Source organism: Canis lupus, chromosome 13, assembly GCF_003254725.2.
Source record: "Canis lupus dingo isolate Sandy chromosome 13, ASM325472v2, whole genome shotgun sequence".
NCBI lineage: Eukaryota > Metazoa > Chordata > Mammalia > Carnivora > Canidae > Canis > Canis lupus.
Window position 1 is genome coordinate 4,048,457 of NC_064255.1, and position 23,010 is coordinate 4,071,466.

The 23,010-nt window shown below is 36.3% G+C and overlaps 1 protein-coding gene and 1 long non-coding RNA gene across 21 annotated transcripts in view; one reads left to right on the plus strand and one right to left on the minus strand.

Annotated features, from left to right (window-relative positions):
* The window catches only part of LOC112661978 (uncharacterized), a 165,901-nt gene that overhangs the window by 66,582 nt on the left and 76,309 nt on the right, over window positions 1-23,010 (plus strand). For 13 of the 15 annotated variants that reach the window (XR_007401859.1, XR_004815240.2, XR_004815242.2 and 10 more), the window contains one exon: window positions 5,353-5,511. This is a non-coding gene — a long non-coding RNA (uncharacterized LOC112661978). Of the gene's footprint in view, window positions 1-5,352; window positions 6,282-13,166; window positions 18,054-23,010 lie in introns of those variants that run through there. The other 2 variants (XR_003138131.3, XR_007401852.1) reach the window with 2 other exon arrangements.
* UBR5 (ubiquitin protein ligase E3 component n-recognin 5) overlaps window positions 1-23,010 on the minus strand; it is a 135,869-nt gene that overhangs the window by 16,910 nt on the left and 95,949 nt on the right. For 4 of the 6 annotated variants that reach the window (XM_025450120.3, XM_025450118.3, XM_025450122.3 and 1 more), the window contains exons 27-47: window positions 22,446-22,594; window positions 21,828-21,919; window positions 20,624-20,770; window positions 20,416-20,534; window positions 20,216-20,342; window positions 19,997-20,126; window positions 18,325-18,485; window positions 17,967-18,206; window positions 13,111-13,234; window positions 12,392-12,503; window positions 11,274-11,405; window positions 10,629-10,886; window positions 9,822-10,090; window positions 9,438-9,649; window positions 6,977-7,207; window positions 6,194-6,267; window positions 4,856-5,028; window positions 4,638-4,751; window positions 3,430-3,650; window positions 1,962-2,082; window positions 1,769-1,873 (exon numbers count right to left, since the gene is read on the minus strand). In XM_025450120.3, coding sequence (XP_025305905.1) covers window positions 1,769-1,873; window positions 1,962-2,082; window positions 3,430-3,650; window positions 4,638-4,751; window positions 4,856-5,028; window positions 6,194-6,267; window positions 6,977-7,207; window positions 9,438-9,649; window positions 9,822-10,090; window positions 10,629-10,886; window positions 11,274-11,405; window positions 12,392-12,503; window positions 13,111-13,234; window positions 17,967-18,206; window positions 18,325-18,485; window positions 19,997-20,126; window positions 20,216-20,342; window positions 20,416-20,534; window positions 20,624-20,770; window positions 21,828-21,919; window positions 22,446-22,594 — 3,311 coding nt within the window. The remainder of the gene's footprint in view (window positions 1-1,768; window positions 1,874-1,961; window positions 2,083-3,429; window positions 3,651-4,637; window positions 4,752-4,855; window positions 5,029-6,193; window positions 6,268-6,976; window positions 7,208-9,437; window positions 9,650-9,821; window positions 10,091-10,628; window positions 10,887-11,273; window positions 11,406-12,391; window positions 12,504-13,110; window positions 13,235-17,966; window positions 18,207-18,324; window positions 18,486-19,996; window positions 20,127-20,215; window positions 20,343-20,415; window positions 20,535-20,623; window positions 20,771-21,827; window positions 21,920-22,445; window positions 22,595-23,010) is intronic. The other 2 variants (XM_025450121.3, XM_025450119.3) reach the window with 1 other exon arrangement.

Below are 23,010 nucleotides of genomic sequence, written 5' to 3' on the forward strand. Positions count from 1 at the left end.
TGCTTTTAAAAAATCTAGAAAATTGAGGAAAAAACTTAAAATGCACAAGATATACCAGAGTTCATAGAAAAAGTAATATCCTTAAATATATGAAACAATGTTTATCTTTGCTCATAGTAAAAGAAATGCAAATTAAAATTTCACAAGATGCCATTTCTTACCTATCAGATTGGCAAAAATCTAAATATTTGACAGACTGCTGGCAGGACTACAGAGGCATCTCATATTAATGTTACAAACACAAAAATACATAACCATTGTGCAGAAATATTTTCCAAAATTATATATGCATATGCCCTTTGCCCCATGTCTAGGTTCTATGTCTAAGAATCTATCTTAAAGACTACACACACTAGCCTAAAAAGAAAAACAGGGACCACTATTTGTAACAGCAAAAGATTAGAAATAAATCCTAATGTCTATGAGTAGGAGACTGGCTAAAAAAAAAAAACCCCTGTGATACAACCATAAAATGCAGTTGTAAAAGGAAGGCAGAACATTGCTCTATCTTACCTCTGGGATATACTGTTAACTAGGAAAAACAAGATGGAGTAAAATGTATAGCACACTCAGGGTCAGGAGTAGGGGAAGGAAGAGAGATGGGTAATGAATACATACACACACATGCAAGATTACATTTTTTTAAAAGGAAGGAAGACCATTTAAAAACAACAAAACTCTGAAGGGGAGAAGTGGGGGATGGTAAAAAAGAAACAGAAACTAGATTTCCCTAAATAAACTTTCTTCTATAGAGTTGGCCTTGCACTACTGTAGATATTTTACATTAAGTACAAAACCGAACCCAAAAAAGGAGAGACAGCTATCACAAAAAATTGAAAGCAAAATGAAAGGCTTGGTTTTATGCAGCTTAGTAGCAAAACCACACAAAGAAAAAATTATTTCAAGTGACTTCGAAACAAAGCAATTTGTATAATCTCTAATTGGATAAGCTGGAAGAACAAAAAACTGCAAATAAATCTTAAGCTATTTTTGATAATTATCTTGGGGGTGGTAGTGTTGATGTGATTCTAAGACTGCAGTGTATATGCTATAATATAAAAAGCAAAAGAATAATTTTCTTAGTGTTGGGAAGTTGGATTTTTGGTTCAGAAGAAAGGAGATACAGACTAAGAGGTGGAAATAAAGCAATTCTGTGATTCTATATCTTGAATTTGAATTGGAAATATCAAGTATGCATTTATAATATGATTTTTTTAAAGGAAAATTTCCTAGCTTTACCCATTGAAGAGACCTAGAAACTATGACCAACCTACTAGGCAGTGAATAACTCTACAACCTAGATTATAATCTTGAAATAACAGCCTATATTATAATCTTGAAATACTTTTTCCTACTAAAAGGAACCAGGCTTTTTGAAGAAATGGTTGATTTAAGGTCTGTGACAGGAAATACACAACATGAGACCTACCAAAAAGTAAAGACGTTATCAATGTTATCGGAATCCTGTCAAAAGGACCGATGAGCCAAAGGACTCCCACTAGCCAAAAACAATCTGAGCATCAATGGAATATACTAACCTTAATGGTTTGAAGGACATCTAAAACATTAAAAAAAAAAAAAAAAACCACTGAAATAATTCATTGATCATGAGAGGATGTTAGGAAACCAACTGCCAGAAATAACCACTACTCTAAATATGGTGATTGCCATATATTAAATTTTTAACCCCTAAGCGAAATTGTTATTTTTGTTTTTAAACTTCATATAAACAGCACACTATATGTATAGTATAAGAAAATCTAAATACCTTTACCTCTAGTGATAAATCTCTTGACTGCTGGTTCCTCAGTTTTTCCATTTCTCTACGGAATTTTGATTCTTTTACCTCAAAACCACCCAATTCGGTTAGGATCTTTAAAAAAAAGAATGCATGACAGAATTATTCTCTGACATATGTTCTTATCTGGCAGAACAGAATTAAAAGTGCTCAAAATACATACTGATCCAGGTTCTGCTCCAACATCTTCCATGAATACCCTGCCGAATAGTTCCAAAGAAAGGCGCCAACGTCCTAACAGCATATCATGGGAAATAACCATTCCCATGAAGCTACACTGTGGCCTGCAAGAGGTTTAAGGGAGAGTTGGAAGTAATTTAACCAACTATAAAAATTTCCTGATTTTTGGTCAATGACAGTAATTTTCTTGGTCTTTTCATATTCTGAAGTCGTAAGTACTTCAAACCACATCCTCTCTAACAGAATTTTTCTATAACTACTCATGCCTCACAGAACTAATTTTTACTCCATTATCCCTCTGTCCTTTATATAAGGATACATCTCCTAGCTGCTACCTTCATCTTCAATTTTATCTCTTCTCCTTTAAGTCCATCATCCCTCCTCTCCAATTCAAACTTTCACAACAGACCAGAATTTCCACAGTGTTACATATTTATTTCCATGTCAGTGACATGTAAGTCCAACTCAACACAGGAAAACTGAATATGGCCTCTACAATTCAATGACACTGCCTCTTGCATTCTTTGAACAGTACCATTTCCCCTACTGCACAAACTTGAAACAAATTCTAATGTTTCTTGCCCCTGTTCCTCCAGAGCGATTAAGTCCTTCAAAATTTCTCTTTCCATAATTTCCTATCCATCCCCAAAGGCAATATTTTATTTCAGCCCCTTTTTACCACTAACCTGAACTCGCAGCTTTTCTAACTTGTCTCCCTACCTCTAAATCTTCTCTCCTTCAATCTGTTTGCCTCTACGCATTCTAACCATCTCAGCTCGAGCCATATTGTCTGAAAAGCTTGTGCCACCCCAGTCCAAAATTCTTCCTTGCCTTTTGATTGTTGGACTGTATATATAAAATGTATATAGTTTCCTAAACTCCCTGAACTCCTAACCAAAAATAATTATCTGACATCCTGTAACCAAAAAGCAGATACTCAACAAATCATTTGGTGATTAGCCATACTGAGACATAGTATACACTAGCAAATTTTTATTGGGAAAGCAAAGAACCTACCTCTTACAAGAAGATAATAACCAACTGTAAACTTGGCAAAGGAGCCCAAGCAAGTGTGAGAGTCACAAACCTAGAAAGCTCTATCTAATCATTCACATGTTTCTCTTTGTTAAGCTGCTAACATGTCTATAATTGGCAATTTGACATGGACATATACTAACATTAAAAAACATAGTCTTAGAATTTCCTCAATAAAGTAAAAGGAAAATTAGAATGCCAATCAATGGCTATATTGTCACTTCAAAAATCCAGAAAAATCACATATTTAAATATCTGATTATAAATCAGGAAAGCACAGAAATAAGATAACATTTAAGTCTATTATTTACATATAAATGAAATAAAATTATAAAATTCCTAAATAAAAATTCTTACAAGAATTGTACTACCCATAAATTAATGCAACAGAAAAAATATCCCCACTCAGCAAATACCTGAAAGATGTAAGAGGTGGCCCTTCACTTTCAGTCAGCCCTATTTCTGCTAGTAAACTGCTTTTCAATTGTGCAGCAAGATCATGAGCAGATGGCCCTGGTTTTGAACTTTCAACTTCTTCTGGCACCACATTCTGTTCTTCTCCTTCCTTTTTTTGTCGATTTTGCATGTTCATTACATTTTTCAAATTGGCAGCATAAGACATTTTAGTTGGAAGAACCTATGAATTTTTACATATAAAAGTCATACATTAAAAAAAAAAAAAAAACTCAACCCTACTAGATTTCCTTTCCAACTTAGTAATATTCCACAGGAATCACATGGAAGTTAAGTAATTCTTCTCTGGCACTTCAACTACAAAGATGCAGCCTGTTTCTTTTCTCCGATTCCCCTTGCTGACCACCCATGAAAATGCACTAATGCAATTCCAGTGCATTTATCACAGCAGCCTCAGAGAACTTTTAAAGGAGTCTCTATAATATGTGATTACTCAAATGTTCTATGTATTTCAAATGTTCTATGTATTTTCAATATTATATCCCTTAGATAATAAAATTTTGCTCTTAAACATGTTATTACATTTTCATTGGAGAAGCAGTATGGACTGTATAATTTTAGGCTCTCAAATCAGACTTTAATCTAAAAACTAGATTTGCTACTTAACTAGTTAACAACAGACTTTCCCACAAGAAATTTATGTAATCTATGAAAGCCTCAGTTTTTTTACCCATAAAATCAGGATAAAAATACTTTCTATCCAACATGGTAATAAAGATTGAGAACATGCCTAGTAGATATAATTATTCAAGAAGTCATTATTAGTATTACCTTATTTATTCATTCTACAGTTAAAAAGTTTTTCAAGCCAATACTATATATGCTCACACATTAATACATGTATATACATTACACACATCAAGATTTAATTTTCAGTAGCTTCAACTCTGTGAAATAGGCAAAACACATAACAAAACTGCCATTTTATAGATGAAGTCACCTGACATAAAACAAGTTAGTCTCAAAGCAGTTTTAGTGACACTGACAGAAGTATGAAATTATGTGGAAATCTGTCATAAGGCAGGAATTTCTAATACTTCCATTATTTGAGACAATACAATATTTTGGATTAATGCATTTCTAAGACTCTAGATATTACGACAAGTTCTCATTCACAAATACTATATTGTGAAGATTTTTACTATCTTACCTCAAGGCAGTTTCTATCCACTGTAACCTCCATTAAACATTTCCCACTACTGGCAGATGAAGAATAAAGACCCTGACTTGGGCGGCCAAAAAGATCCTCCTTTCTAGCGTTTGGCTGGAATTTTAACAGAAATATTCCAGTTATACTGTACAGTTAAAAAAATAATAAAGTCACTTAAAAAAGAAATCTTTTAAGACTGACTAGTTTATTTAAATCACCTGCAACAGATGTGGCTGATCAGCCAAGGGGATGGCTTCAGCCAGAGGCACTTCAAATGGATTTGGGGGTATACATCCAAGGAACGTCATGGAATCTGAGCGTCGGAAAAACGGATGGTTTTGACCAGTTTCTGCAGGAAGAGAGTCATCATCCTTATCATTCAAAGTGGCACCTACACATAAAGAGATAAAGTGGTTTTTAGAAAATATTAATTACTAGGGAAGGAAAAGCATCTTAATCTGCTCAGTCCAAAATTCCTTTTCCTTCTTCATGAAATTTTAATGCCACTCAAAAACTAAAAATAAGTTAAACTGTCCAAAATTTTGGTAATATTTTTAGGAGATAATTCAAAATATTAGTTTGGTTACAATGGTAAAATCTATTATGTATACGTTAACACCACAATACAGACTTATCTTAAAAAGTATTAGCAGTAACAAATCTTATTCCACTTTTGTATTGGACAAACATTTCCCGTATCTTTCTCTTTCTCTAGGGATTCAGACCTGAATACAGCTAGCTTCTGAAGCATATTTAGGCTCACTGATGACTCTAAGAGAAGACGGTCAGGAGCTGAGATTTGAGCATTTGCTTACTACTAAGTTCTGCTTTCTCTACAAGACAGAAATGTCTGGACATCTCATTCATCTCAACAGTAAGCATAAGAACACCATCCTCCCCTTAATGGAATAAAACTTTGGACAGTGCTTACAGTATGCTGTGAAAATAATGAGCTACAACTGGATTTTCAAACTACAGCAGTGAAGTCAGTTGTCTTCCCCTGGGCTGAATAGAAGTACTAGCTGTTAATAAGAAATAGACAAGAGACTGGGCTATTTGACCCCACACTTTATAAATTGTTTTAAATTCCACTTGAAATAAGAGCTAAGAAACTACAGAGACTGCAGAAGATTCCAAAATAATTCTTGACTTTGAAATATTTTTTTATTGCACTGTTAAGAGTTTTGATATTTGGGAGTTATAACTGGAATTTCTCATTTTCTTGACTAAACCTATTTTGCATCAGTATTAATAAGGTTCTACTAAGACTTTCAAAAATAAAGTTAAACATAAAACTAAAACACAAGGGATACAAAGATAAAATAGCAAAGATACCAACTGTTGAAAAGTTCGTAACATTTAATTCATCCTTATTTATGAAGCAAATAATTCAAGGATGCATAAGGAAAAATGGACAGAAAATGCAAGAAATGGGACATAGAGAAGAAAAGAGAAATTCCCACCCCGACAGAAAATAATGAAGTTAAAAAGCTTGAAGGGGAAATACTGAGGCAGCCATTTCTTGAAGTAGATTAGCAGATTTTCTGTACACTAACTTTGATTGGTGTCATCATCATTTTCATGTTCTGAATCTTCATTATCAATACCCAGTTCCAAGAGTTCTCGCGTCCTTTAAAAAGACAAGTGAGTCATTTTACATAAAATATGGAGCAAAGGTGATGGGAATTATAAGCAAAAAAAAAAAAAAAAACACTGAAAAAGTCAGTTACATATCTAGCCAGTTTCAAACATTGTGATCAAGTTTTAGACTCTGGGAATGGTAGACTGGACAGCCAAATGTACTACAATTATAAAACAGGCTCAAAGAAAGCAAAAGAGAATCACATTAACAAACAGTGAATACTTATACAAAATAGAAAACATGATAAACTACATCAAGCATAAAGCTTAATTAGATTCTTAGGTTTCCTTTTTTTTTAAGATTTTATTTATTCATTCATTCATTCATTCATTCATTCAAGACACACACACACAGATTGAGAGAGAGAGAGAGAGAGAGAGAGGCAGAGAAATAGGCAGAGGGAGAAGCAGGCTCCATACAGGGAGCTCGACGTGGGATTTGGTCCCAGGGCTCCAGTATCATGCCTTGGGCTAAAGGCAGCACTAAACCGCTGAGCTACCAGGGCTGCCCAGGTTTCCTGTTTTAAATAAGGAGTAGCTATGGAGACTCAAGCCCTCTTTCCCACATGAAATGTTCCTGTCCTCTTTCTCTTTTGAAGCGCTGTTCTCCTCACTCCAAAAATCGGACAATATACTAATAGAGACCACACTGAGAAATTAAGCATTTCCTAAACCAACCTCCTGGCAAGTACAGATACCTTTTGCGTTCCAGCTGAGGTGTATCCAATGTTGTCTGCTGATTCATTGCTTTAATCCAATATATGAGGGCTTGAAAAACATATGCCACATGCTTCAGTGAGCAAACATCCAAAACTGGAAGAACATCAGAATGCTCATCATTATGAGACCGCATTAAGGACAGAGCATAATTTAGGAAGTCCCCTCGGGCAGACATCATTCCTTGACGGGCGCTAAGCAATGTGGCACGTCTGTAGGAGGAAAAAGAAATGAAAATGTTTTAAAAACGACACAAATGTTAAACTGACCACTACCATAAATATGTAAGATTAGGAACTGAGAATATCCATAAATCAAAATTCATTACCCCTGTGACTGTTTTAGAGATATAACCATTGTGCATAATTTGATCTGTACTTTTTTCTTAAAGATTTATTTGAGAGAGCATGTAGGCAGAGTGGGGCAGAAGGAGGGAGAGGGAGAGGGAGAGAGGGAGGGAGGGAGAGAGAGAGAATCCAAGCAGACTTCCTGCTGAGCACAGAGCCCAATGCAGGACATGATTTCACTACCCTGAGATCATAACCTGAGCCAAAATTAAGAGTCAGACACTAAACCGACTGAGCCACTCAGGTGCTCCACTGTCCTGTGCTTTAAACCAAGAAAGGAATTCCAGTGTCCTTTGGAATGGGAAAAGGAACTTCTTCCCTAAAGACAATGTTTCTCAAACTTTAGTGTCTTATCAAAATCTAGGTCTGGGGTAGGGCCCCAAATTTCGTATTTCTAACAGGCTCCTAGGTGATGCTGCCATTCTAGAGATCACACATTGAGAACTACTGCCAATCCTGACACCCAAAACACAAGCAACAAGAAAACACACACAGCATTAGACTTTATCAAAATTAAAAACTTACATCCTTCAACGGACATCATCCAGAAAATGAAAACACACATGGATTAGATAAAATTTCTACAAGTCCTATATCTGATAAGGAACTTATATTCAGAAAATATAAGTAACTCATACAACTCAATAACAAAGAAAAGTGATTAAAAACTGGGCAAAGAATTTTAAACAAACATTTCCCCAAAGAAGATACACAAATGACCAATAAGCCAATGAAATGATGTTCATCATTCAGGCATTAGGGAAATATCAATCAAAATCACACTGAGGGACACCTGGGTGGCTCGCAGTTGAGCATCTGCCTTTAGCTCAGGGCATGATCCCAGGGTCCAGGGATCAATTCCTGCATCAGGCTCCTTGCAGGGAGCCTATGGCTCTGCCTCTCTCTGTCTCTCATGAATAAAGAAGTAAAATCTTAAAACACACACACACACACACACACACACACACACACACACACAAACCCACAATGAGAGGGGTGTCATCAGGCTCCCTGCTTGGCAGAGAGTCTGCTTCTCCCTCTGTCCATGCTCACTTGCTAGCCTCTCTCTCAAATAAATAAAATTTTGAAAAAATTCCTAGTTCTGAAAAGTTACTTTATCTTAACCGAACAGAAAGAAAACAAATACAGGGACACCTGGGTGGCTCAGAAGGTTAAACATCTGACTCTCAATTTCAGCTGAGGCCACGATCTCAGGGTCATTAAGATCAAGCCTCTTTCACCTCCCCAGGCTTGGTGCTACCCAGGGAGTCACCGAGGGGGTCTACTTGAAAATCCTCTCCCACTGCTTCCCTCCCTCAACTCATGCGTTCTCTCACATGTGCTCACTCTCTAAACAAGTAAAATCTTAAAAAAAAAAAAAAAAAAAGAAAGAAAGAAAGAAAAGAAAGAAAAACATACAGAAATATAGTTTAAATACAATTCAGCAGACTGTGTGACACAGAAAAAGAAATTTGACTTGAGGGAATCAAAGAGCAGCTTTGCTAACTGCACACTTCCTCTTCCCAAGTACAACATGCATTCATATTCAATCATGGTCAAAATTAAGTCTTCCCATGAATATATGCCTTTCATTGGAGAAAGGGGGAAAGCCTGAGAGGGATAATGACACAAGGATGTAGATGAACTACTTCAACACTGAGCAGTATTTAGCATCAGATTCCTGCAATTTGAATGAGTTTTTAAAAATAGCTTGGATTATAACTAACTTATTTTGCTTCAACTACACAATTAAAAAAAAAAGGTAATACAGGACACCTCGGTGGCTCAGTGGTTGAGCGTCTGCCTTCGCTCAGGGCGTAATCCTGGAGTCCTAGGATTGAGTCCCACACTGGGCTCCCTGCAGGAAGCCTGCTTCCCCCTCTGCCTGTCTCTGCCTAGGTCTCTGCCTCTGTCTCTGTGTGTCTCATGGATAAATAAATAAAATGTTAAAAAAAAAAAAAGTAGTAGTAATACAAGGCACTTCCCTCCTTCAAAACAGAGTGAGGTCTTACGTAATAGCAGTCAAGAAGATCATAACTTTTTAGGACCTAAGGGTTCTGTCTAAATATACAAGCATACATGAAGAACTTCATACCGTCTGCCTTCAAGAGTTCGTAAACTAGCTTCTTCTCGTGCAGTCATCCTCTCTCTTCGAGCTGAATTCTGAGAGGCGTGAAGAGGATGATTTGGATGTCCCGGATCACCAGCAGATGCTAATGCAGAACCATAACGTAATTGAGCTTCAGTAGAATCCATAATACTGACCATCCAGTTCCAAGTGGGAATAAGCTTTTCTTCTACATAGTTCTATGAAGACCAAACTAAAATAGTTAAAACTATCCAAATAAAGTTAAATTTGATATAGTAGTATGATGTAAACATTTAAATACTTGTAACATTAATTCCCATTTTATTGGGATTCTCATAATTGACAGCCAAAAAATTTATTTGAATGAGTAACTTTTCAATGTTTTCGTACCTGTAAGTTTACTGCATCTTGGTAAGTCAATTTCACAGCTGCTGGAATCTGGGAGTACACTAGGTGATTATACTTAGGAATAAGGCCCATCAAGTCCGAGATCTGTCTGATAACAATGCTGTAAGCCCTGGCTAAACTGCTTGCAGATGTTAAGTAACTGCTGGCATTGCTAGCTTCCAGAGCAGCTGCCGCAGCTGCAGCACTCGTGCTGATGGTACCACTCCGGCGTAAATTTGAAGGATCAATATAAATCAAACCCGCTGAACTTGCTATAAGAAAAAAGGACAACCACAAGTTGTCAGATGCTAATTGTGTTTCTCTAGCACTACACATATTTAAGTAAACTAAAAGATCAATTGCACTGGCAAATGCAGCAGTGGAACAAAAAACTTTTTCTTAAACCACACTAAATGAGACAGGGCAATGATGAGGGGGGACAAGAATTACCATAATGTTCTCAACCAGAGGCAATTTTGCTACTGCCCCTGCCCCAAAGTGGGGACATTTAGCAATGTCTACAGACATTTTTGGTTGTCACAAGGAGGGGTAGGGGTAGTATTGCTACTGGCATCTGGGTGCACAGAGGTCAAGGATGCTGCTAAATATCCTACAGTGCACAAATAAAGGATTATTCAACCCAAAGCAGCAATGGTGCAGGGACTGAGAAACCTTGATATAAGCATAAGTATCTAAACTCGACAAAACAATTTAGAACTATTATGAAACCACTTAATTTGTTGAGATGAACATACATAATTTTAAAAACCTGTTTAAGCACTTTTAAGAATACCAAGTTTTCAGACTTGCCTGCTGGTGTGGATGTGCTGGAAGGGGCTGTACTGGTTGCCCGCTGATGTTGGGTGTTACGGACAGCCCACTGCATGGACCGGGGAGCTTGAGCAGCACCATTGGCATGGGAGCTATTTGTGGTTCTCTCTAATGGCTCATCAAGCATAAAAGTCTCCTGTTCTATGTCGTCACTCTGACTACTGCTGCTATCAGAATCACTGGAGTCATTTGATTGAGAATCATCTTCAGAAAAGAAGGCAGGAACACTGCTTGCACCTAAATTTTTTATTTTTAAAACCGAAACCACTGTCAGTTTGTTGATATTTAAAAATACAGTGTACTCCCTCACTCAGGAAAATATACATATATTAAACAGAATGCCAAGACATAGTCAATAATCCACAAAACCCACTATTAAAATATTTTAGTTACAAAACAATTCTTTTCAATGAACCTTAACATTAATTCAGTATTTAAAAAATCAGAAAAGAAAAAAGTCATTAAAATATGTCCTCACTAACATCCACAGGGAAAAAGGATGAAGTTATAAAGACTTAGCCACCCTTGTGCAAATCATAAGGAGTACAGTTTAACAAATTCATGTTGAATATATACATAGCTTTAGTATAGTCAAGAAAGCTGGATAAGGATAAAGTAACATACCTGCTTCAGAGCCAGCAGTTGCTGCAGTGACAACACTTCTACGCCCACTAGCATTATCTTGGTTGCTATGGTTACTTTCGCTGTCACTTTCTGTTTCAGCTGCTGCTAACAAATCCAGCTCCATGTCACTCCCTAGAAAACATATTTAAATAGTAAGGGGGGAAAAAGTACAAACTCACTGTGGAGTAAGACAGGGTCTGAAAAGCAGGATATCATAAGGTAAGGGGGCGGGCAGAAAGGACAGAGAAGAGGGATTACTACTACAATAAAGCATAACTGCTTGCTTAGTAGAAGACAAATGACTAGGCAAATTATGGTACTCAGTAGACTATTGCATAGCAATTCAAAATCTGTTCTGCATAGACTCAGATAAAAAGGTTGGGCAGGGGAACCTCCACCAGTGGGCAGAGCTCTGGGCTAGGTCCACTGCTAATTTTCATCTGTTTTCCATATTGGGATTCCAAAAGGAGAAGAAAGCTAAAAAGATCTATTTAGAATTTCATAGTATATACATGTCAAAGCATATAAAATTATAAATTTTAAATACGTGCAATTTATTGTATGTCAATTATATCTCAATAACGCTGATCCCCAAAAGTCTGACTAATAAGAATAGTTACAATGACTATGTAGCAAAAAGGCCAAAATGATTATTGTTAGTGGGGGGAAGAAGGGCACAAAAATTAAACATACAATATCAAAGATATGCGTGTGAATGGGGCAGCACAGGCGAGGACTGAAAGTAAAAATATAAGCTATTAGCATCTGGGTGGGATTATAGGTAATTTTTTTCCCTTTTCTCTAATTTGCAAATGTATCCTAACTTGGGTTATCATTATCAACTTCTAAAAAGCCTTTTAAGAAAAGAGAAAGTCAAAACCTTTGAGTCAAAAGGTAAAGAAGGAAGAAGATGAATTATTTTATATGTATAAGTATATATACACATATATGCATATATGTATACGGCTGCTTCCTAAAATTTTGAAACATCCTCAGACTTCCTAGGCTTAAAACATGTTGAACATTTTGCTCATTATAATGGGGCTTTTCTTTATATTAATATCCTTAAAGATACCTGATTTATTCATACTGAATAAGTTCTCAAATAACCTGCATACCGTCTTCATCATGCTCATCATGTTGTCCCTCTGCCTCAGCATTTTCTTCACCATGTTCTTCCTGTTCGTCGTGATGATCCTCTTCTCCAGCCACACCCTCCACCACCTCAACCTAAATCCAGAATCTTATTTGTAGACAAAGTACATAATAAACCCACATCTCTACCAGCTGTTCCTCCACAGCAATTAGTAACTAAAATTCAAAGCTCCCTCCAAACAAAATGAATTTAAAAATAAAATAAAATACGAAGCTCCCTCACTACAGAGAATTTTAAGTTTAAAAATCATTGGCTATTGACAACTTGCTACCAAAAATTATGTCAAAACACCCTAGTTTGTAATTATTGTCCATATGCCGAACCTTAAAATTAGAAGTATAACAACTGTGTGCAGAGTATGTTTTTTAAACTTCCAGTTATAAAATTTACCTCTGCCTTCAAATACTATGCACAAAACTACTAAAACTTTTTTGAACAATGAGGATGTCTTTTCTATTAACCCGAAGTAAAAACAAGCTTATGTGTCCAATTTTGTATTATCCACTAAATCAAGAATTATTGAAGTATTTTTAACATATATATAGTCACAAATGAGAACATGTAACAAAAGTCTAAATGCTGGAAGCAAATACACCTAATGGTAGTAAGCTACTATTAATAAAACTTCTTCCTCCCATATAAAAGCCTCTCATCTACCACCATGAAGACAGTTACAACCACCTCTTCTACGTCCGCTGAAACAATGTCATCCTGTTCTTCATCTCTGCCCCGAACAGGCTGTGACTGGCTGATGCGCCTCTGCTGGGGATTCCGGATGATGTAGGAAGATTGAGACTGGCTGGAGCTGTGGAGAAGCAAGAGCTCATGAGGGCACTGTTGCCACCCCCCTGCTATACAGCACACTTTTTATGCTTCTTGGTATCGCTTAGTGTGACCCACTTGCTAGGATGCTATTTTAAATCTCACATAAAAATTCTTAGAAACCAACAATTAATCCATAGTATATCCAAAAATATGAAGCCCAAAGAAATTAATTTTATCACAGAGATTTAACTTAGGAATCTCAGAAGTGTTTTTACTTTTCAGTAAGTCATTTCAAATTTGTTAATGCACATCCTTTTAGGAGTCCTTCCCACTGAAATGCTCCACTGGAAATATTTTTCCTTCTCCACTGCTTTCATGCCAATAGTCCTCAACTTCCAAAAGCTCCAACAGCAGCATTCCTCCATTAACAAAGTGTGGTAATGAGTGTGTTTATTACAAGGGATCTAGTCTTTAAGACACCTGATATGACCTACTTGCTTCAGCTTATTAACCCACTGATGTGTGTGAAGAGGAGAAACATCAGTTCAAAAGTATGAATTTAAAAACAGAATCATAACAAAAGGTGGGTGGCCGAATAGTTCCACTTCTCTAAAAATATGCCTTAGAAACAGCCAAGAAAGGACACCTACTTCTAATATAAAAGGAAGGGGAGAATGAGAGAATGCATCTTAAAATGCAGGTCAGAGATCAGCATGTTAACCCTGTGACCTACTATTATCCTTTATTAACAGATTAAGAAACACAAACTATAGAGAGGTTAAGGTTAAAGGACCTTTTAAAGGTATTTACACAGATAGCGTTCTTTCCTCACCTCAGTTGCTCTTAGAAATGAGAATCAAAGCAGTTACACATGAAGAGTCAACTGAGACACTCTCCTTCAAACATCCAAGTGTTTAATATTAGAAATTTAAGTAACTGGTTCTTCACTGAGACAGTAAATTACAAAGCTAATGAAAAGGCTAAAAGAAAAGATGAAAAGGGTATTTCCAACCTAAGATTCCAACATCTCCAATATTAAAAAATAAAAGTCAACATTTGTGAAGCCACAATTAGTATTTCTTTAAAATAATTTTAAAAAGAAGTCTTGGAACATCCACAAGATCTATCATCCCCTCAAAGGACTTATGTACTTAGTATGTATGATACTGCTAATTCCTAAAATATATTATTAACTCCCCATTCAGAAATGGAGCTTCAGTTTTCTTCATACCATGATTCAGCCTCTTTCCCATGAGACATGGCACAGCTACAGTCCTGAAAGCCAGTCTAACAGGAGCTGTTAAAATACTTCTTAAGTTACAGCTATTTGCCAAACTGCAGAGAAATCCTTCTTGGTGTAGAATACCTAAATATGCTAAATAAAATATTAAAAAACAAAGCACAACTATCCTGGCGATAAGAAAAACAATCATACGTCAATAAGCCTGAGAGCAGTGGTGCCACCATGTATGCCAAAGGAATCTGCTCATGTCTCTTAGGCTAGAAGGGTTTCAAGGAGCCATAGATTTCACAGGAGACAGTCTAGGGTGTAAGCAAAAATGGGAAGTTACATCACAGAAATTCCCTCTTCTCTCACACTCAGATACATAAAGCCAAACAAATCAGGAAAGGGTAACCAATTTTAAGATACTTGCCTATATCAACCGTGGCTGGATGGGGACAGGAAAAATGTCTCTTCAGAGAACTAATTATAAACCTGCACTTATGATAGTTTAGGACTGCAATTTGCACTGTGAGGGTAGGGTCAGGTTCACTGATATTAATCCAATGCCTCAACACCATCAAAAAGCACCAAACCAGGGGTACCTGAGTGGCTTAGTCGGTTAAGCATCTGCTTTTGGCTCAGGTCATGATCCCAGGGTCCTGGGATGGAGCCCCACAGAATCTCCCTCTGCTCCTCTCCTCTGCTTGTACACTTTCTCTCTCTTAAAGAAATAAATCCTTAAAAAAGAAAAAAAGTACCAAACAGCACTATCTACCCCTAATATTCTCAAGTATAGGAAAAAGGAAAAAAGAAATCTGTCTAGAATTATCTCTAATTATCTTTAAACTTTAATAGTTATTTGACCTTGAAGAAGTTACCTAACCTCTCTGAGGCTCAGATCTCTTGTTTTTAAAAGTAGAATGACAGCGGTCATGAATTATTGTGAAAATCAAAACAGATGCATTGTAATGCATTTACAATGCTTAAAGTTCCTAGTTCATAATAAAATTTCATTTAACAGTTTTTGTATGAGGAATGTACACAGAGAAACAGGTTAATAAAGACAAAAGTTTTAAAGAGGTGAAGGGAAGCAACAGAAAAAGCAAAAATACTGAACTCAAAACTTTATGCTCAGTGGAGTGATACATACCATCTACCATCCAATACAAAGGAAATCACAAAGACTAATCAAGTATGAACTTTTTACTTAAGACATGCTTGGAACACTGATCAAAATACACCCTTACAAGAAGGAGTGATTGTACTGTATTTATAATGAAGGATTTCTACATCACATCAACAGTTGTAGCAATAGTAACATTACACTATTATCTTTCTTGACTATCGAATGAGATCTCCTGGGAAAACTTGAGGGACTGACTGAAGAATCAATAGATAGGGGATACCTGGGTGGCTCAGTGGTTGAGCATCTGCATCTGCTTTGGCTCAACTCATGATCCCTGGGGGGGGTCCTGGGACAAGTCCTGCATCAGGCTCCTTGCAGGGAGCCTGCTTCTCCCTCTGCCTATGTCTCTGCCTCTTTCTCTCTGTCTCTCATGAATAAATAAATAAAATCTTTAAGAAAAAAAAAAAAAGAATCAATAGATGGGAATGAAGAGGAGAGCTGAAGAGTGCACGGTACTTTCTGCTGTTGTTTTTAAAGATTTTTATTTCTCTATTTGACAGAGAGAGCACAAGCAGGGGAAGCAGCAGAGGGAGAGGGAGAAGCAGGCTCTCCGTTGAGCGGGGAGCCTGATGCAGGGCTCAATCCCAGGACCCTGAGATCATGACCTGAGCCAAAGGCAGACGCCCAACCAACTTAGCCAGCCAGGCGCCCCAAAGAGTGCACAATACTTAAACAAAGGGCCTAAGAAGCAGTTGACAAGGGGACACAAAGTCTTTTTTTTTTTTAAGATTTTATTTATTTACTTGTGATAGACATAGAGAGAGAGAGAGAGAGAGAGAGGCAGAGACACAGGCAGAGGGAGAAGCAGGCTCCATGCTGGGAGCCTGATGCGGGACTCGATCCTGGGACCCCCAGGATCACGCCCCAGGCCAAAGGCAGGCGCTAAACCGCTGAGCCACCCAGGGATCCCCCAGGGGACACAAAGTCTTGATACTTAGTAACAACAGGCTCACTGACACTGTTTAAAGCTATCACCCCAAAGTCTGTTCAACAGATAAAAAAAATTTTATGTTCTAGAACAAAACCAAGGAGAGGATACAAAGAATTCACAAAGTAATACCACTTCAAGAACCAGGGGTCTCCTCACAGGGTATCAGAATCAGGAGCATCATATGGAGCCCAAGCAGATTTTGTTAACAGAATCACTGGATAATGGAGTGTATTCAGGGAGTCTGAAAATATATAGTTTGATTTATAATCATTTTCAGCAAATCCTGGAAGTATATAAGTGTCAAGGCTACCATGGGAAAGCTTTGATAGACAAATCTGGATTTAAATTCCAGGGTATCCTAGGAGACTTGACAATACAGGAAAAGCTGGGACACATACTGGCACATGGAATAAGGAGAACAGTGAGAGAGCAGATACTCAATACATTAACCCAGATGAAACCCAGAGACGAAGTCTTGGGAACTACCAAACACTAACATAGTCCTTCCTCATTAACAGAGATGTTTTCCAGAAAAGAAGAAGAGGGTCTTTAGGTCCCAAAGATCTTTATTAAACATCATTACACATATACACAGTAACAAAATCAGACTTGAGAAAACCAAATATACAAATATTTGCTAAAGATCACTATAGCCTCGCAAATCAAAGAGGTGGCCCCTAAACCAGCACCATCGGCACTACCTGAGTTTATATGAAATACAGAATCTCAGGCCCCATCCAGACCTTCAAAATCAGCCTCTGCATTTTATTAAGACCCCCAAATGATTTGCATGCAAATTTAATTTGAAGCACTGTGTTAAAAGACACCAGAATATTTTAGTTTCTAAACATTCTGACTCAACAAGCTTACAGTCTAGTTACAAATGGAAAAGATGAATGAGATTAAGAATAAATAATCTTATAACCAGAACCATTTAGTTATTGAGTTGTTTTAGTCCTATTTTAGATAACATGGTTGTTGTAGAGAGTATTTTTAAATTCTAGCATTCTGGTTATTTACACTACACAATAACAAGCTGCCCCCTAGCCCAAGCCTTTAGACACAGAGAAAGTTACAGGTCTTCTCATTCCTCAAATTGGCCTTACAGTAAGCTATATCTAATGTGAGAAAAGAAGTAATGATGTCTGCAGAAGTCTGAACTTTCTTACCAGATTACTTTATTGGCATAACAAAACATGTTTTTCCATACCAAAAATAATACCCACAACTATGTATCTATTACCTTATAGAGACACAACGTATAATTTTTTAAAGTGCTCTCACATGTTCCAAATAAAATAATATCTCTACCATTTGTTGCACAAATGGTGAACATCACCACCTGAATGCTTATGCAAATGTTCAGTAAGCCAAACATGACATTTCCAGAGAAAGAATTAATCAGAATCTGTTTCCAGGTAGAAATTTACCTGCTAGACTGATCCGATGATGGTCGTGGTGGCAGTGGTTCCACTGAAAACAATTCTTCACTGCCCTGCATGGCATCTATGCTAGTACTGGCCAGAGTAAAAGGTGCAGTTGGGCGAGCAATCCCCATTCTGACAGGAACAATCAGTGACTCCGCTACATTGCACAATTCTTCTACGGCATAAGGTAGTAGTGCTTGGAATACACGCTTGCATTTTCCAATTGGCTGGGGGATAAAGTTGCTAGAGCAAAAAGGAAAATACAAGAATCTTTTATGAATCTTTTCATATATACAAAGTTATCATTACAAAAAATGTGTGTGAAATTAAAGAAAAGCCCAAATAAAAAAGGATGTCTTACTTTTTCTTTTTGGATGAAGCCATTTCCACACTAAGAATGACAAAAACTCTTGCCACTGAACGCAAAAACCTCATTGTCACAGCAATAGCTTCTTCTCTACGTCCAGGTGTATATTTGTTTTGGAGTTCTTTCACTAGTGTACCTAGTAGAGTATCTAAAAGCTTTAAAAAATTATAATCACTTTATTAATGATGAAACATCTTTTATGATGTTTAGACAAATATTTATAAAGTAAAAAGTTCTAACACTTTTTCAATATTAGCATTTCATAATAAGGATCTCAAAATAAATTTATTTATTTTAAAGATTTTATTTATTTATTCACGAGAGACCAAGAGAGAGAAAGGCAGACACAGGCAGAGGGAGAAATAGGCTCCATGCAGGAAGCCTGATGTGGGACTCGATCCTAGGACTCCAGGATCACACCCTGAGCCAAAGGCAGATGCGCTTAACTGCTGAGCCACCCAGGCATCCCTCAAAATAAATTTAAACAAAACATTCTTCTTTTTAAACAAAACATTTCTAATGTCAGTGATTAACTTATGCCACATACCTACCATGTCTTTGATCTAGAGTGGGCCTCAAATGTCTGATTTCCTTTTTAAGTCTTATAGATCTATGTATACCAATATTTAGAAGAAAAATCAAATCAAAGAAACAATTTATTTCACTTACTTTCGAGTACATAATGAAACAGGTAAAGTAGATTCAAATACTTACATTAATAAATTCATAATCCCATCCCTCTCATTAGGTCATTATTGTTACTTTCTTGTCTCATTTCTATACATGGTCTATCATATACATTTTAATTACAGAGAGCATCCAATTTCACATTATTCTGTTCTTTTTTTAAATGTTACTTAAAATATCCTTAATTTCTAAATTGCTGCATTACATTTCAACAAGTAGCTGGACTATAATCTAATTCAATACTCCATTATTAGTGGACCCATCAAGTATTTCATTTTTTAATTTATTATTCTGTGACATGACTTTTTCTTTCTCATATCATAAATTATTTCTTTATAAGTTCTGAGGACACTGATATTTTTATATCTTATGATATTATTGCCAAATTGTTTTCTCAAAGAGTACCAATTGCAGTGCTACCCCATCAATGTCTGAATGTATTCTTTTTACTAAAACCTCACCAGCACTGCACTAGGTTTTATGGTTTATATTCTCTTCTAATTTCTTTTAAAAAAATTATTTATTTACTCATGAGAAATACAGAAAGAGAGGCAGAGACACAGAAAGAGGGAGAAGCAGACTCCTCACAGGGAGCCCAATGCAGGACTCTTATCCCCACACCCAGGATCACACCCTGCGCCGAAAGCAGACACTCAACCGCTGAGCCACTCAGGCACTCCCTAATTTCCAATTTAAAAAAGGAGTAAAGTTTGCACTGTGTTACCATTAATTTTGAACACTGTTCCATACATCTGTATACTGTTGTCTTTTCTAACACATTTTAGGGTTTTTGTTTAGAATGAAAGGAGTTTCTGTTGTTAATGGAGACACTTAAATCACCCCCCATAATTCCATTCCTCTTACTGTACTGTTTAATTAGAGTTTATCAATATGTAAGAGTTTGAATCACTAAAATTATGGGAAACTTAAGTCAGAAAACATTTTCATGTACTTGTATATAAACATCCAAAGAACTTACCAAAATATCTGCTGTACACTTGACTATAAGGCAATGAGTGAAACAGTCCAGCCGAATGGTGCCACTTTGCTGATTGAGGTAAACCTGCTCTTCTGGCAAAAGATGGCCTATCCTACTGCTGGCACTGAGACTTGAGGGGGAATGAAAGACAATGCACTGTAATCACTTGCATTAACATGAGAAATACATAAACTTAAAATGTTTTTAATGAATACATACGGGTCTTTATTCTCCTGTGACCCAAACATAATCATAGATTTTAAAGCATTCCAGTCCTGTAGAACACGCTCCAATGCAAGCTGGGCAAACCTTGGGGGCTCTAAATCATGATCAGGCATATCTGAATCTAAAAAAAAAAAGGAAATAGTAAGACAAATATAATGCTTTTCCTATGTGTCAAAACTGTCAGATTCACTCACCTTCAGGATTGGCTGTTTTTCGGTTACGATCCTCCCTGATCCGAGGAGGTCTGTACTGGCAGTGCTCTACTGTCTGCCTTGCAACTGTCTGCACTAGAAACAGTAAGAGGTGCTCTCCCCTGCAAAATGGAACATCGCTGTGAGCAGGGGGAGGACTACTTAGATGTGCTGTGCTGTTTGAATTTATGTCCCAAAAAATCCCACTTGCCTGCTGTTTGGCAGAGTAACCAGATTAGTAGCAGTGAGCAGGCGATAAAGTAGATCAAGACGAGCAGATTTCTGTCCAGCAATTAGAGTTTTACATTTACATTTTTCCCAACAATCACAATAGGCTGTCGGTGACGTCCGTTTGAGTCTAGAAAGAATTCATACACAAGTACAAAAACTGAAATTTAAAAAAAACACACAAAGAGGCCTATGGAAATTATGGAAGTATAACTTATTGACACCAGATAGAACCCTTGTTAATTTTTAAATGCAAAGTATAATTCTTAAAGCATACTTAATTAGAAGGATTATTTAGTGGCATGAAGTCTATTAAAGCAACTCTCATAGAGGGATCTTATAATGACTTGGGAATAGTCACCTCCTTCGGAATGTCTTCCTTAATTCTCCACAGCCCCCATTCAGTGTGTAAGTGGTCCTACTATGTGCATCTAATAAACCCTAAAACCCTTAGGAGCAGATGTTTCTTGCTTGTGTCCTCTCACAGGACTGTAAACCCTGTTAGGAAAAGGACTCTGTTGTCTACCACCATCTAAGCAGCTACTGTGTGAGAGCACTTAGTAAGTAATCAACAAATAAATAGATTATCATTTTTATGTTTAAAGTAAGGAAGACAAATTAGCCAAAGTTCTTTTAATAAAAATCATAAATACCGATGCAGTTATCTATAAATATTTTCTACTTGTCCTGTATAACTTATTTTAAAGCGAAATAGATGGTTTTTACAAACCAATTCTCTGTTAACCATAACATCTAGACATCTGTAGCAAAGTTATAGCTGATGTTCCTGTTAAGACTGAGGCACTCACTGCAAATGTCCATGATGGAGTATTTTATTGCTTCTTAAATATGTGAAAATTAACAAACTAGCCTTGGTAACTCTATTGCTGGATGAAAAGTTATTAATTCACTTTAAGAAGTAAATAAAACATAGGTCAAATATACACATGATTCACTTAACTTCAGTGATTTCCTTTTGGCTGGAGAATACATACAAAAGCAAATGAAAAACATTTCAGAATACACTTTAAATCAAGAACCATATTTAAATACATAAAGTAGCTTAAAGAGAAGAAAACCTCATGCTTCCTGAATTAAGAAATAGAACATTATCTTGGTATAGACTATTTTAATACAGCAATATGAATCCAATTTATAATATTAAAGAAAACCAGAATTGTACTCACTTGCAATCATGACCTTTATGACAAACCCTTGCACATTCTGTACAACAACAGAGTGACTCCAACAAGCCACAAGTTCGACACTCAAAAATATCCTAAAATTAGAAGGATTAATTTTTTAAAAGAATAAATGTACATATTATCATCATAATTACCTCTGATATTTTCTGAAACAAGTCAATCACAACAAAAGCAGAGCAAAACTAATGTGTTCTGGAAAGAAAAAGTCATATATGGGTATAGCAAATACACATTAATATTACACAAGTGGAAATCAAATGTTAACCAGTAGAGCAAAAATAACTCATATCATCCCCCCAAAAAAGGTATTATAGTTATGAAATCTATATCAAGAGCTATGGATCAGATTAAACCACTGAGTGAAGATTTCTAATTTTGGAAGTATCTGATCACTAATTTAACAATCACCTCCTTTGTTTCACTTATTTAGGAATTAAATAAAAATTAATTTTCTTTGGAGAATTTTACAACTCAAAATAAAAGGAAATACCAGACTTATAACTCCAGAACTAAGAACTATAATGCAGTGATAGTGAAAGGGAAGAAAGGAAAAGAATATCTGAAGACAGCATAAATACAGGGAAATAAAAAATAGCTTACCTGGTTAATGTGCTCTGCTCCAGTCCACGTAAAACTGCAGGTATCATTACAACATAACACATATAAGGGTGAATCATCAGGGTTGGTACCTGATGGGCAAACCATTCCCATAAAAACATCTTCCTCTTTTTCACTTGAGGATACTTCAGCTAAAAAGATTAAGAACACAGTAGTTCAGATATCAAGAAAGACCTTAATCTACAGCCATTTACTACTTTACTCAAATGCAAAAGCTTTAACATTTACACAGTATAAATAAAAAACTACTGTATTTTTATTTTAAAATTGATACACAAGTCAATGGGCAAGAAATTCAGTCAATTCTGGTGCAAAAACACAGCAAAGTATAATCATAACATAACCACATGATGACAATATAGCACACATCAGCTGAATATATAGGTCCACCTTATGCAGTTAAGATTAAAGTTCTAGCTCTATTTAACAAATTACAGATAATCACATAAATTTTTTAGCCAGTATTTTAAAGTATGTTAGTCTTTTAAAAGCTGGACAGCAGGAACTGATATTCCTTACTGCATTCTGTTAAGCAGGAATTCCAAGT